This window comes from Xiphophorus maculatus, chromosome 2 (assembly GCF_002775205.1).
Source record: "Xiphophorus maculatus strain JP 163 A chromosome 2, X_maculatus-5.0-male, whole genome shotgun sequence".
In the NCBI taxonomy this organism is placed as follows: Eukaryota; Metazoa; Chordata; class Actinopteri; order Cyprinodontiformes; family Poeciliidae; genus Xiphophorus; species Xiphophorus maculatus.
In genome coordinates this window covers 13,105,991-13,120,547 of record NC_036444.1, presented here as the reverse complement: position 1 = coordinate 13,120,547, position 14,557 = coordinate 13,105,991, and the positions used below count along the sequence as shown (strand labels likewise).

At 37.5% G+C, this 14,557-nt stretch overlaps 2 protein-coding genes across 4 annotated transcripts in view; one reads left to right on the top strand and one right to left on the bottom strand.

The window, feature by feature from the left end:
• The window catches only part of LOC102229789 (nuclear factor of activated T-cells 5-like), a 28,024-nt gene extending 16,402 nt beyond the window's left edge, over positions 1 to 11,622 (bottom strand). The window contains exons 1-2 of one of the 3 annotated variants that reach the window (XM_023349714.1): positions 11,280 to 11,622; positions 2,782 to 2,910 (exon numbers count right to left, since the gene is read on the bottom strand). In XM_023349714.1, the coding sequence (XP_023205482.1) occupies positions 2,782 to 2,910; positions 11,280 to 11,352 (202 nt within the window). In that variant the 5' untranslated portion in view covers positions 11,353 to 11,622. Of the gene's footprint in view, positions 1 to 2,781; positions 2,911 to 11,279 lie in introns of those variants that run through there. The other 2 variants (XM_023349717.1, XM_023349718.1) reach the window with 2 other exon arrangements.
• A 1,744-nt stretch (positions 11,623 to 13,366) lies between these two features.
• Positions 13,367 to 14,557, top strand: part of wwox (WW domain containing oxidoreductase) — a 156,059-nt gene continuing 154,868 nt past the window's right edge. Inside the window, exon 1 of the mRNA XM_023352056.1 lies at positions 13,367 to 13,586. Coding sequence (XP_023207824.1) covers positions 13,480 to 13,586 — 107 coding nt within the window. The 5' untranslated portion in view covers positions 13,367 to 13,479. The remainder of the gene's footprint in view (positions 13,587 to 14,557) is intronic.

The following is a 14,557-nucleotide window of genomic DNA, read 5'->3' as shown; positions in this document are numbered from 1 at the left end:
TGATAAAGTCAAACTGCTTATTCCACTTTAACTGTTGTTTGATGTCAATACTGGGTTTGAAAAAACAAGACACAATGGAAATTTAACAAGTCATTCCTTTAACAAAGAGTTGATGCAATAGTACGTAGAAGAAGCCCAACAGCCTGGCACCGCGTTTACATTCTGGTCACACACTGATGTTGGACGACTTCCCATTCCTTAGCCAGCATATGGTTTAAAAACAAAAACAGCTAATGTGTTTCTGTTGGTCACTCTGGCAGAACCAGTTCGCCCAAGCAGATCTAACAGACGACGTCTATGCAGACCGTCGTCTGCATAGACGGTTGCAGACGACCTGCAGACAGGCCATCCTAAATGTCATCATCGTGGAGCACAAGTGCTTGGCACTTACTAGTGGACATGTGGGACGACCAAATCTCATCTGGTTAACTCTGTATGGCATTAGCCCAATGACAAGTTTCGTTTTATTAGTGAGAGATACTGCCCCTCATAAACAGGCTTTTAGTGGTTATTATGTATTGCCAAGAAGCATTTTTACAACAAAGAAATCATAAACAAAACACACATTTCATTACCATTTGTGTTGTTTATGTCTTTCAACTGTCTATAGAGTTTTGAGCAAAAATAAATAAATAAAAAGTAGAAGCATTAAAATGTAGACGGAAAAAAAAATAATCAGGGAGATGGTAAAGAACATCTCATTCCAAATGCTACCATGCTTTTAAAGTAAGCATCAATTGGAATGATTCACAGGAGGACAGGTTATAATTTATTCTTAACAGCAGTCGCAGTAAATTAGTCACTGAGACTTGCACTTTATAGCTGATGTAAAAAAAAAAAAAAAGATTTGACGTCTGTCTAAAGGGAAACTCAATGATCTTTATCTATTCTTCAGGTTCTGTTTGAAACAGAGGAGAACTTACGACATACTTCTTAAGGAAGCCCAAATATATCATTACCATAGACTATTACGCTCATTTTTTGAAAGGGCCAAGCATTCAAGTGACTGAATAGGATATTTCAGTGAAAATCTCAAATTGTGAAGTTTAACCCATTAGAGGTATTACGTTGGACATAACCAGTAAAAAATAAAAGCAGTCAGGAATCATGTAAAACAAAACCCAAATAACATGGTCGCATGACTGTGCACATCCTCTTATAACCAAATATGTGTCTCTGCTTACAATTAACCAATGTATCTCTTTTTCTGACTATTTCTGAAAGGCCCTGGCCTGTAGCAGTAATAATACTACATCTCCTGTATTCTTCATGTGTTTGGGCCTTGGGGTGGCAAGCTGGAAGTTTTTTCTAGACAAAACCCATCAACTTCTGGCCAAAATTTGTAAACACAAATGATGAAGTCTCCCAAAAGAACACTACGCAAACAGTGAAAGATAGTAGTGGCAGCATCGTGGTTTGTGTCTGGTTCTCTTCAAGATCGCCGACACAAAACCTTCTGGTTTCTGTTAGAAGGCTTAGCATGAAGAGAAACGTCGTCTTTTAACGCATCGACGAAAGCAAACATTAAAACCATCGAAAGAAAGGATTCTAAAGAGTTAGAGCAAAGTTTTGGAAAGGCTCTGCCCCTGAAGCGACTCTGGATCTGCAGATGCCCCCACAATCCGGCATATCTGAAAAGTGTTTGAAAGGAGGACATCAGGATGTACCACGCTAACACAATCCCATCCAAAAACAGTATAATAAAATCAAAAGAGGCTTCGAAAAAAGTATTAGAGGGTGTGCACACTTATACAAACATCTTATTTTACTTCCCAAAAAAATAAAAAAGATTTTAATTGAGTTGTACAGGTTACAAATTACCTTAATGGTGGAAAAAGATATGAAATGATCTCTTAGTCTCACTTTTTACATCACAAAACCTGAATCATGTTAACAGTTATGTAGATTTTTTTCCCTATCCACTGGAAGTGGAGAGTAGATTGTTAAAACCTCCTCTATGTACCAGTTCATGACTTCTCTGGGCTCAAACCTTTGAGTTTCAGGAACAAATATACAAAACCCACTGAGTTTGGTAAGATGGATTATTTTAGTTGTATTATGATCTGGTAAATCCAAAGCAAATCCAGCTGCTTCAAAAGCTGAGTATTCCCCATGCTGCTGCTAAGGCAGTGCCATGCATCAACTCTATTCAAGACAAATGCAGCCATCGATCTGAGATGTAAACCAATCAAGGAAAGCAGCTTTTATAGGAGAAATAACTTCCCAATGGTTTTAACAGCGGGCATCATGGAATAAGCGTCAACTTGGTTTTAAATATCATAACGACTTCATCATCTAACCAAAATACCAAAATTCTGACTTTAAACAGCGGCTCAAAAACTAATTCATGACATTCTGTCGTTTGCTAGAAAACCTAGAATGTCACAGTTTAGTTACAGTAATAGGCTGGTGGAGCAGCAACAACAACAACAACAACAACAACAAAAAACCCCCAACAGGCCCAGGTGATGAATTGAAAAGACAATCGTTCAAGATACTTTCTAATTTAACTGGATAATATTAATAAGAATAAATCTTAAGTAGTACCTTAGTAGCCTTGTGATGCTTCATCACCACCAAACATATTAAAAATACGAATACTTCACTAAATTATAGAGGTTTATTCATAACTAATTTGGCCTCAGATGAAAGGGTGAAGTTGCCCCCCAGACAATCACAAGGCCATAATTGCTGCTTCGCCCCTGCTGACTTAGGGAGTAGATTGGAACAGAAAAACTGATTCCAGATCAGGGTTTTTCATTGGCTGGGTGGATATCTCACCTGAGGCCAACGTTGCAGAGGGAGGAGGTCCCGCCTCTCCCCCGCTCTTCTGGCTCATGGTGGGTATGTCTGTCTGGGTGGACGACGGCTGAAGCTGGAGCTCTTTGGGGAGGAGGTCATATACTGACTCTGCCATAAAGGGTGAGCAGGAGAACATGCATTAGTTCAGTGGAAAGAAAAACATGCATCAGAATGTCCATTATAGAGCTGTGTAACTGGAGACGATAAGGCTGCACTCTCAGGTGATGCACTGCAGGCTTGGGTTAAGACTGTTTAAGATCAACAAGACAGTTGAAAACAATTTTCACAAAAAATATGTCTGCAGATTAAAACAAAACAAACAAACAAAAAAAAACAGACACAAATTTAACTGCAGCTAGCTTTTCTGGCAGTTAATCCAAACTCAGTTTATTCCCAAGATGAGCATCAGTGCAATACCAAGGTTTCCCCCAGAAAACTTGCTACGCCCAGTGGTTGGGTGCTAGTGCAGTCATTCATCCATTTAAATGTTTAAAATTGACAGGGAATTTGAAAATATTAGTTGATAATTATGTGTTATTGAAAGATTGGAAGAATAATACTTGTACACCAACTAAAAATGCAAACATTTTAAAAAGACTTAAATAAGTAATGCTTCGCCTGGTGGGGGCACAAGTAAAATTTGTGTTCCGCCAGGCTTATAATACACTGGGGGAAACCCTGAATACAAAACTTAGAGGGTTCCTACACATTTCATTATATGTAAAAATGTCATACTTTTTGCAGACTAAAACCTTCAGAGTTCACACATTAAAGCATTTAAAATGTTTTTAATTATTATTACAAAAAGCAAATAATTAGAATTATATTTCAAACGTGTTACTTTCTTTAAATATGGAACTTGCCGTATTTGGATAGACAGATGACTGGATGGATGGGTGGATAAACCGAGGGACGGAGACAGATGGAAAAACAAATGGACAAAAGACTGGATGGACTGAACTATGGGGAATAAGTTTGGGAATGCAAACATTTTTCCATACACTCTATCCATACCTGAAAACACTTGAATCATACGCCACACTTTTCTGTACCGCAAGCTGAGAGAACCCTGTGGATCTATTATTGAAATAGAAACCCTACAGATAACACTAACGCAACACTGATAAACTAAGCTAACCTCCTGCAGTGCAACAACAGCAGAAGAAACACAATGATATTTGATTCGAGTATAAGTCCTAGTTGAAATGTCCAACCTCTGCAATAACATGGGATTAAACTACATTTACTGGCTGATAAACACATCAGTCGGCAAGTCGGTTGCTAAGAAACAGGCACCGATCAACACTATGACATGGATATTTCAGCCGCCCGTTGGGAGCGGGCAACATGTGTAGTAGTCATCTGACACTTGGCACCGGCAACATTTTAGCGCTGACAGGAGACTTGATCTCACACTTCTGTGACGTAAATGACGGACACATCACCAGTCATGTTCACACAAAGATCCACACAGTTCAGACGCAGGAAAATATGAATGTTTTAAAAATGAAAGCTGACTCCATGTTTTATCAAGCTCGCCTGCTAATGTTTGGACTCTAATAGGTAAACACCATTATAACAGGGCAGGATGAGACGACCTCTTGGCTTGAAAGCCAGAAATCAAGATCAGATTTTTATTAATGTTTATTGGGGATCATTAACAAATCTCGATTTGTTAATGATTTTAACAAGTCTGCTACCACTACAAATAAATGAAATTTAATGAGTGAAACTAGTTGAAACATATTATGACTATATAAAATTAATTTTTAAATGACTAAAAGCTTTCTTTGTTTCTGCATTCATCACAGATTAACTGCCAATACGACATGACCTCAGTCTAAACTATAATCATTGGCACAGAGAAGCTGAAGTCTATTGTATGTGTGTTCAAACATGCACAGAAGCTATTTGTCTGCTGCAGCAGCAGCCAGAGGAACAAAAATCTTCATTGTAACGCAGAACATGTGCAGTAGCAGGAACTCGATATACTTCTGTGGAACAACAGAGGGACATCACATGAGAGGGACCAGAATGGCCGTTTATGCTGTGATCAGTTGTAGGAAGAGGTTCACGGAGATTAGGTGACTTGGATTGACCTGATCAAAATGACTCCACGCTGGGTTAAAGCCGGTCCTCTGCTCACAAGTACATCATCATTTTATTTTATTGTCAGACATGTGTGATTAGGAATCAATACAAGACACAAAACAGGCTTATCAATTTATTCCAATTGGGATTAGTGTAGGTAAAGAGTTAGGTATAATAAAGAACCTTCAAGCCAAAAATGCTCAAAATCAGATAAATATAAAATTTAACATCATTATTATTCAAAAAGTGAATATACTAGTCGACCCAATCATTTAGTTCAGACATATTTTAACCACAATGAAGCATATTATGGAAAAAATGTTTCAAGCATTAGATGTCCTGATTGGAAATGATAGCATCTTTGTGGTAGTTCCTGCTGGTTTATGAGACGTTTTGCATTTAGGTTTATGATTGAAAAAGCTCAATTGAAAACCCTCAAATCTCATCGCTTTTCTATCCAACCATCGCTAGTTGAGCAGGAAAGACTTGGCACCAGTGATGTACATGCACAGCTTGTATTAAATACAGAACAGGCCATAACACATATAGAGCAATATGCAAAATTCTACTTGCAGACACCGACAAACGGCAAAAAGAGATTTACCATCACAGACTGGGTTGCTTATGTCCACAAATAATACTTAAATCAGGTGACCAGTGGTAGCATCTTCAAACGTTGATTAATCCAAACAAAAGTCTGTAAAATGTTGAACCATAACAGATTTATAGTGATGGAGATAATAGATACTGGATGTAATTGGTTTAATTTTTTTTAATCTAATCCTCTTTTGACCTAATCTCTGAACCTCGTATTATTAAAACTTTATTTACATTAAAACAATGGATTTAAATGTCACATTGCGGTGACAGCACAAAGTGCTAAAAATCAGTTATCTTTACAATATTTCTAATAAAACCAAAATAAAGGTGACGTTACTCAAATGAATTTGCAGTGGGGCCTAATTTGCAACAGAGAAAATAAAAACGCCGTCTAGCAAAGTTTAAATTGAGATCAGTCAAAACAGTACTCTGCAACAGAAAAGTCACCCAGGCAGAGGTTTGACTTCAACCTACACCGAGAACAATTAAATTATGTCATCTCATAGTTATGTGCTGCTCACATTACGCATGCCTCAGAGGTTCTGCCAAGATACAAGGGCATCAGTCGGTTTCTATTCTTTGCAGCAGGATTGCGGCTATGTTGGGGAGAACTTACATGAAAGGACGAACCAAAAGGCCATGTTTTAGTTGCAAATTAAAAAATAAAAATAAAAACACGAATAGCAAGAATTTACTTTAGTGCAGAGTTATAGTTGCCTTGCAAAACAAAAGTGCAAGTCAGCATTGTGCAAAAAAACAATGCACTCAAAAAAAAGAAACTACAAAGAATGCATTTTTTTAACTATTCATCTTGGTTTTTTTTGTTGCTTTTAAACAAACAATACAGTATAGCTATCAACCCCATTTTGTCTACAAGTAATATTAAAATAACCAACTACTGTATATAGGCTGAGCTGTAACCAAAAGACTCAATGAAAACAAACCAGTTGTACTCTTTTGACAACAGGAAACAATTTCATCTCTAATTGCTTCATATACTTCCTTCTATTCACTCTGCAGTTTTAGGTTTAATCTTCTACTGTTTGAAATTGTAATCTCTTAGATTTCTACAAAAGGGATTCATTTTCCACAAACACATCTGAGAAACGCTTTATTTTCTCTGGATAGTTAACAAACCACACTTCTAACTACCACCAAGATGGACTACTTAAAAAAAGTGCAAATAATTTTACCTGAACACTTCTGTGTCTTGTTAGAGCTGAAAGAAAACAACACTGGTGCCTAACTGCTGCAAACAACCAGTTGTGGGTGGGTTCTCAGACTGATGGCCTCTACGTTTAGAAACTGATTATTACTGCCAATGTGGACATTACGTTGAGTGAACAGTCCACCATATGATTGTGTTGGTAAGCAAAACTGGAAAGAAAAATGGAGATAAACTCCTTGAAGATCTTTTTCAAATCTAATGGTGAAGAAAACTTCACTGAGTAGTCGGCCAACTTGGACCAAAGACTTTTCATCTACAATAAAAAAAAAAGAAAAGAAAAGAAAAAAAAAACAGACCAAGTGATCATTTGTTGCTTTAACAGAATAGTATTGACAATGTGCTAAAAAGCTGAGCACAAAGCTGTGTCAGAACATCCATCTTTGAATCTAGACATACCACTAAAGAAAATGCATCATCATTGGATTGACTACTGGGAAATCTGTACAGATGTTTACTGACAATCTGGTGTTGGCTGGTTTCTAAATTGATTGTGAAACAATCAATTTATAAATATCATAAGTAGGCTGCTATGATATTTATAGGTGCTTGTTATTTCACTATTTTGTACCCATTGTAATTTTGGCCATCTTCTACCTCATTTTTTAGCCACAAAATGGTCCCGTCCCACTATGGCACCTAATGTGCCTAAACCAGTATGGGGCCACATTGATTTGTGAGGTAGGTATTCTATAAATGGAAACGTGAAACAGCTTTAAAGGCAGGAAAAACTGCAGTCCACAAATCGGAGAGAATTTCAGACACGTTTGCTTCTTCACTGGTTTTGAATGTGATTTTTTTTCATCCGTCTCACTTTGAGTCAGAAATATATAACAAATAATGGAAAAAAAAAAGTTAATACCAAGCAGACCCAGACAAACCTTGGTCTAAATGGACTGCGTAGTCTGTCTTCCCTACACATACACCAAGCCTCTCTCTAGATATTTCGGATAAGCACTTCTGCTACCTAGATTCCAACACGTACTCCCACTCCGATACTCACCCAGTTACTGAGATATAAATAAACAGTTATGTTGTCGAGTGTGACCATATGGCAGTCTCACCTAAACATTTCAGGGTCACAGAGCTTTCTGTTGGCTCATGGAAGCCAGGACAGATGTGGCACCAGCAGGCAGGTTCAACTTTTGTTGGGTAACAACACCAAGGTTTTAAGTGATGACAAAATCTGGGACAGGCTTAAGATAGCAGCTCTGAACCATCACAGTGGGGGTTTATGAAAGCAGATTTCATAGGGAACAAAAACTTTGACTGCTTTCTGAAATATCGGTAAATGTTTTCTAATAAAACAAGACAATAGAATTACTTTACTTTTTTGGAAGCAGCAGTTTAACAAAGAGGCATCCCATTATTTCAGAGATGAGCAGTGAGGAGATAGTTTGTGGAAGTTGTAATGGTTTTATGGTGTGAGAACATTCACTGTGATGCTGAATGTTTAACGTTGAATGAATAAGTCCAACAAATCAGCAAAGAGATTTGCAGGAAAATAGGACAACAGATTGAAGTCCAGCAGTTCTCAGTCTGAAAACTACATGAACATATACAAGCAAAGCACTTTGTAAGAACACACAAATGTTAAAAACTAAACAGCATCATGTGTGTTGTACTAAAAATAATTATCTTATCTTACAGAAGATACACTGAATACTTTTTTGTGGCTTTTTTAACTGAATGGCAGACTAAAAGTCTAAAAAACCGCAACTCCAACATTACTGAACGAGTAAAAGAACAAAACTGTGACCACTTGTGATTTAACAATTCAACATTAGATATGAAACAAAAAAGCAAATTTGAAAGTCTTGCTGAAAAACACACCATTTGGTCTTTAAAGTATATTTTTATTAGCTCAGTTTAAAGTTTTATTAAATTATTGTTGCTTGCACATACCCAAATCTTACTTTGATTGAGTCATTAATTAGCTTTTGTTGAATTAATTTAAAATGTTAAACTATCAGATAAATGTTTAAGTTCTTCAATGTGTGGAATTGCAAAACAATATTTAAGAACTAAAGTCCACAGGGACAAACCAGTTGCTAAAAACCACAAATTTTGACTGACTCAACAGACAACTCTTAGCAAATACATCACACTATAAGCATTGCCTTTATATATAAATTGTTAGTGCAAACCAGTTTTGTCATTTTGTGTGACACATTCTGGCTCTTTTATTGCCCCTTTATGATCAACCAATATCTCAGGTTATTTGTCAAACCAATTTGTTCAATTCAAAAACTAATTGCGGCGCAGGTGCAGAGAAAATAGTTGCCAATCTCCTCATTGCTTTTATATTTGCAAGTCATGATGCTGTAAAGCAGTGGTCCTAGTTCAATAATCAACAGACAGGAAAGGCAGCAGTGTGGTAGTCTAATAAATTAACATCAAAGCCTCTCAAGAATAACAGTCTGACATCCTTCACTAATATCTAACTGGGATTAAAGTGTAATAGAAACTCATAAAATTACACTGTGATTCAAAAGAAGATACCTCATCTCAATCTTTGTGTCATACGTCTTCTGTACTTAATAATAGGCCATGACACATGTCAAAAACATTCTGTTACTCTAACAGTTCACACCACCCTCCTCCAAGTCCAGTGACCTGTTCCTCCTGAGCACACCCCACCCAATAAACTTTAATGTAGAGAAGCATTTCTCCTCAGATGTTGCACCAGAGTGATTCTGGTGTGTTCTTGATCCCTTGTGCAGCATATATGTCATCCACTACACCACAAACTCGAGCTGCCAAGCCAACTTTCTTTTAGGTATAAATTGGCTGTTGTGGCAAGCAACTACCTTGGTTGCAACAGCAGTTTTCCATCAAACAGAGAGAGACTGCCAGACTTTGCTTGCCAGAGTCAGAGTCTCAACTATTTCTTGTTTTAGATTGTTATTTAACTGGATAAAATGTACACTTATGACGAACCAACGTCGGCATTCTGTGAACATCACTCAGACAAGATGCTTTTAAAGAATGGAGTACGATTTATTTCAGCCTCGGGATCCATGTTAGCATCCATTATAGTCTAAGTAGATCTTGCTCAAACATATAAGGTCGAAACCCTTTTAGCTAGAAGGGGCTCTATGTCTGACCATTGTCTTATTGTACTCCATCCGAGTTGTATTCCTCAGATGTAAAAAAGTATCTGACAAATAATGGCTCAGAACACAACTCAGAATCTGGCAAACATTGCTTATCCAGTATGGTATTAAGTAAAGCCTTTAAATTTGCATTCTTGTTTTGAGCCTAGTTGTTTAGTACTATTCTCACTATCTAGCGTCCTTACTTATGACCTTGTGATATTTTTTTAAATATCACTACCTAGCACTTCTAGGTAGCATAAGTGCTTATCCGGAATATCTAGAGAGGCGTGGTGTATGTGTAGGGAAGACAGCACTGTTAAAAAAAATTCTGACATTTTAATATGTCCTGTGCTGAAAAAACATTTTTAAATTTTCCCTGTGTGTTTGTTGAAAAGGAAAGCTACCTTTAGTTATTGCTTTAAAAATCAGTCCGATTAGCAAGTTAAAATATGAATTAACCTATTAGAGCAATAAGACTTTCAATCATCTCTGGATCAAAATATGCTAATTTCAATAAAATTCCCTCCTGATAACTGATAACAAAAATAATCCAGGTCTTTATTTTGAATATGCTACAGCACAAGAGTAGCCATTTCCCAGAAATGAATTCATATATTTTCTCTTGATACAAGTTTTGAGACGATTGACACAACACAAAGACCTGGAAATAAAACTTGATCGACACTGAGCTGCATAGCAAGCTAATCGCACAAAGACATGATGAAGAGTGTGGGTCTCCATCGTCCAGCTACGCCCTCCTAATAATAACAGAGCAGTTGGCTGACACGTGTGCACCAGTATTAAGAGGCAGATTACATTTCAACTCCGGCGGGCAGCTTTATACGCACCCTGGAGGGGCCATCAACTTCATACTTTCATTGAAACTGGAGAATGTGGAGGAGGATAACTCTGGGTCGGCTCCACCGAGCAAACCAAAACAAAAGAGGGGCTGTCTGTCACGTTAAACAGAAATTATAGGAATACACAGGAGTGCTTTAATGCCTCGCACACCATTCAGTGTTGAATGTACATACCAGCACGCCCACACACACACACACACATATACTGTGTGCAGAATCCGAGCAGGACTTAAGTACCTTAAACCGCTGAACAATGTAGTTACAGCACATCGACCTCACGTAGCTTTACGTTAGCTCCATCATGATGCGAACAACTAGCTGGCACCTAAATGTTAGCATGACGATAATATCTTACGACTTCAATCGACCCCAGCAGATTAAGATTTGTTTTTCTACGCAGGTGGCAAACAGGTTGTTGCTCTCCAGCCCACCAACCTGACAACTGTGTTAGCTCGCCTTGCTAAGAGCAGAAAAGAAGCTAACCGCAGCTAGCTAGCAGCTTAACATGAGCCGTTAAGACATTCATTTTGGCTGCCGATCTCACACACACACACACAATCGGAGCCGAGACTCCACAGAAGCCTTTCCCTGCTAAAAACTTACCTTTAGAGTATAGAGATTTAGGGGAATTGAGATCAATATCCGAGCTAAGGAGGGATATAAAATCAGAGGGCATCGCAGCGCTTCATCGAGGGGGAGGAGGAGCGGAGAGTCTTCAGTGGAAACGGAGTCGGATAAATCCTGCGCTTCAAAGGCCAGATTCCGTGCTGTACATAGTATAGCATCGAAACTACTTCAGAGAAACCAATATAAAACTTCCAATTCCTGAAAAGAATCCCGTTATCTACAAGGTCTCACGCTTATGAATGTGTGTGTCTTTGCTGATAGACACGTTTCGCCCAACGAACACACACAAACACACACTTGACTACTGTTGGTCGGCCCATCCAGCAGCCCCGCCTACCAAAGAGTGTGGCGCATGCGCTGTGGCTGCAATAAGAGAACTACAGCTTCCCATCAAAGGCCAAAAGCGCATATTTACAAAACCGAGCATCTATATTAAATAAGTCATTGTATAACATCTAGGTAAATAAATTAAAGTTCATAATTCTTTGAATGCGTTAATTTGGCAAATACATGAAAATCAAATTAATAGTGAAAATCTTAATTATTTCCTTACCTTTTTATACAGTTGCCGAGCTGCAGCACACCATGAGAACGTTCAAGCTGCCACTGGTTCCTGTCAAATAAACCGTAACATCTGATTGGTTGACCTGTTTAAGCCAGTCAGCTTCTGACCATTCATTTAAACAAGGATCGGTTTTAGCCCGCCCACTGCCTCAGTGCATCTCTGCCTTAAACTATAGAGCTCATAATATCTTATTCATAAATCATAAAACCAACAGGACGGATTAATTTAATCTGTCAGGTATATATCAGTTAAACGCGATGGTGCAGGACTGACTTTGATCAGGCAAAACAATTTGTTTGAAGGTCAGGTTAGCCAATCAAATGCTAGGTTTTATTTCAAAAAGTATGAAACAGAAGTTTGTGACCCCCTGCTTTTCTTAGAGATAAGCAATAAATTACATTAAAGTGTTTTTGGGTGTGCTATGAAGGCTAAAACAGCACATACTTAGACCCAGGACCTACACCTATCCAAATAATAATAATAGGATAATAGGATAATTCATAGATTATCCTGTAAATAATTCGGAATTTCCTTTTCCCATTTTTTTGTAAAGATGATGTTCAATAAATGAACTTGCAAGTCCATTTTTTTGAACTTCCAAGTTCAATAAATGTTCAATTCACATTGTAAACTTCCCAGTCAGGCAGGCCACCTGTGACAGGAGAATAGTGTGGTTAACAGGCAGGTAAAGCAGCAGGACCAGGTGAATGCAGCTGGTTTTGCATACAAAGGAACTGAAGAGGTTCTGTTCAGGGTGAGGCCATCAACCAAGAACCAATTTCAAAGTTGTGAATTCTGTCTATCATGTTACTTACATGTGAAGTTAATTTAATGTCGGATTTCAATTTTATTTTTTATTTTTATTCAATTTTATTTTGATTGAACTGCCACCATGGTGATATTAGCTTTACATGAATGTTTTGCTCACCATTCATGATTCTTGTTGAAAGTTAATTTTTTTGTAGTATGATCCAATGCACTTAAACAAACAAACAAAAAACAAACAAAAGAACAACAAGAAAACAAAAAAATACATTATTATTCCTTTCATCAATATCTGCTCATCATTTTATGGTTACAGGTCCATTTCGTCCAGCTGTCACCGGACGAAAAGTATGGAGTTAAATTTGTTTCACAATTATTCAATCAAAAAAACCCCTAATGTTTACATTTAAATAAAATTGTGATCAAAACTTTTAATGTCTTATAAAAAAAATTGTGATCAAAACTTAAACCTTTTTTAATCACTAACTTTTGTCTCACGAAGTGAAAAAGTTATTTGTAAAGATTTTAATTTCAATTGTTTTTTTATTTGACATTAAAAGTTTTGATCACAATTTTCTTTTTATTTGAATAATTGTGAAACAAATGTAACTCCATGCACTTCTGACACATCTGTGTCCGCATGAAATTGGATTTTTACGACGCATGCGGCACAGATTAATTTCCTCAAAATCCCAGAAGGCACTTCGGCTGTCGTCAGTGTGTTGTTGCGGAAGTGCCGGGTGAGCATTTTTCTGATAGCTTTTTTAATCTCCCGGAGCAGCTCTCTTTGTAGCTGTTATTGTGCTTGTCCGCGAAACAGCGCCGTGTCTGTGGAAAGCTTGAGCAATGGCAGCTCTGAAATACGCCGGCATGGACGATACGGACAGTGAAGATGAGTTACCGCCTGGATGGGAAGAGAGGTCCACCAAAGACGGTTGGGTTTACTATGCAAAGTGAGTGGGAACCTCTGGATATGCGCTATCCGACTATCCCCGCAGACGTCAGTGTTATGTGTAAATCTGTGTTAAAATAAGCTATTTGCTTTAGCTGCAGATATTTAAGTTTAAACAAAACAAAGGTTTGGGGGGGTGGCCTTAATGTCTGGATGTAAATCTTTGTGGACAACTTTTTCACTTAATAAGTGATCATCATTTAAAAAAAAAATGTTTTTTTGTATTCAGTCAGGTTGTCCCTGTGAGAAATGATGGTTTGTTTTATGTGCTCTTATAAAACATATAGAGTATCTTTCACACAAAAGAAGATATAAATGGGATGATACAAATTTTCACTGCATTGTAAATCTGCCAGAAAATCTGTAATGTCATCATTGAGGGACTATAGATAGGAAAACCTAATCAGGGTTTGATTTGAGAACTACAACACCTTTCCTGTGCTTATAAGAAAGACAAATTCAGTAGTTTAGAGATATTTTGAGTCATTTGAGGAAAAAGGGTCCAATTTTATCGCCTCTATTAATAGAATAATGATGTCAGAAGAGGGATTTTCGCTTAAATCTATAAAAGTATAAATTTCTGTCTTCGGTTTACTGTAGGCATTTAGTTGGGTAACAGTCACATGTCTAAAACGGCAATGCAATGTGAAAAACTTAGCAAGTACGTTCAGTTTAGAATATTATTCTAAATTATTTGTAAAGATCTCAAACTTAAATCTTGAAAGGTGTTAAATTTAGCTTAAAGAAATTTAGAAACCTTGTGTGATATACAGTACAGACCAAAAGTTTGGACACAACTGTGTGTCCAAACTTTTGGTCTGTACTGTATGTGGAGATCTTTGGAGGCCAGGAATATTTCAGAGTGACAATGATGTATGGAGACAGACTCCTACTGGAAAAGATCGAAGATGAGGTGTTAGTGTAGACAACATTACGACCAGGTTGCAAAGATGCTGACACTTTGGAACCTAA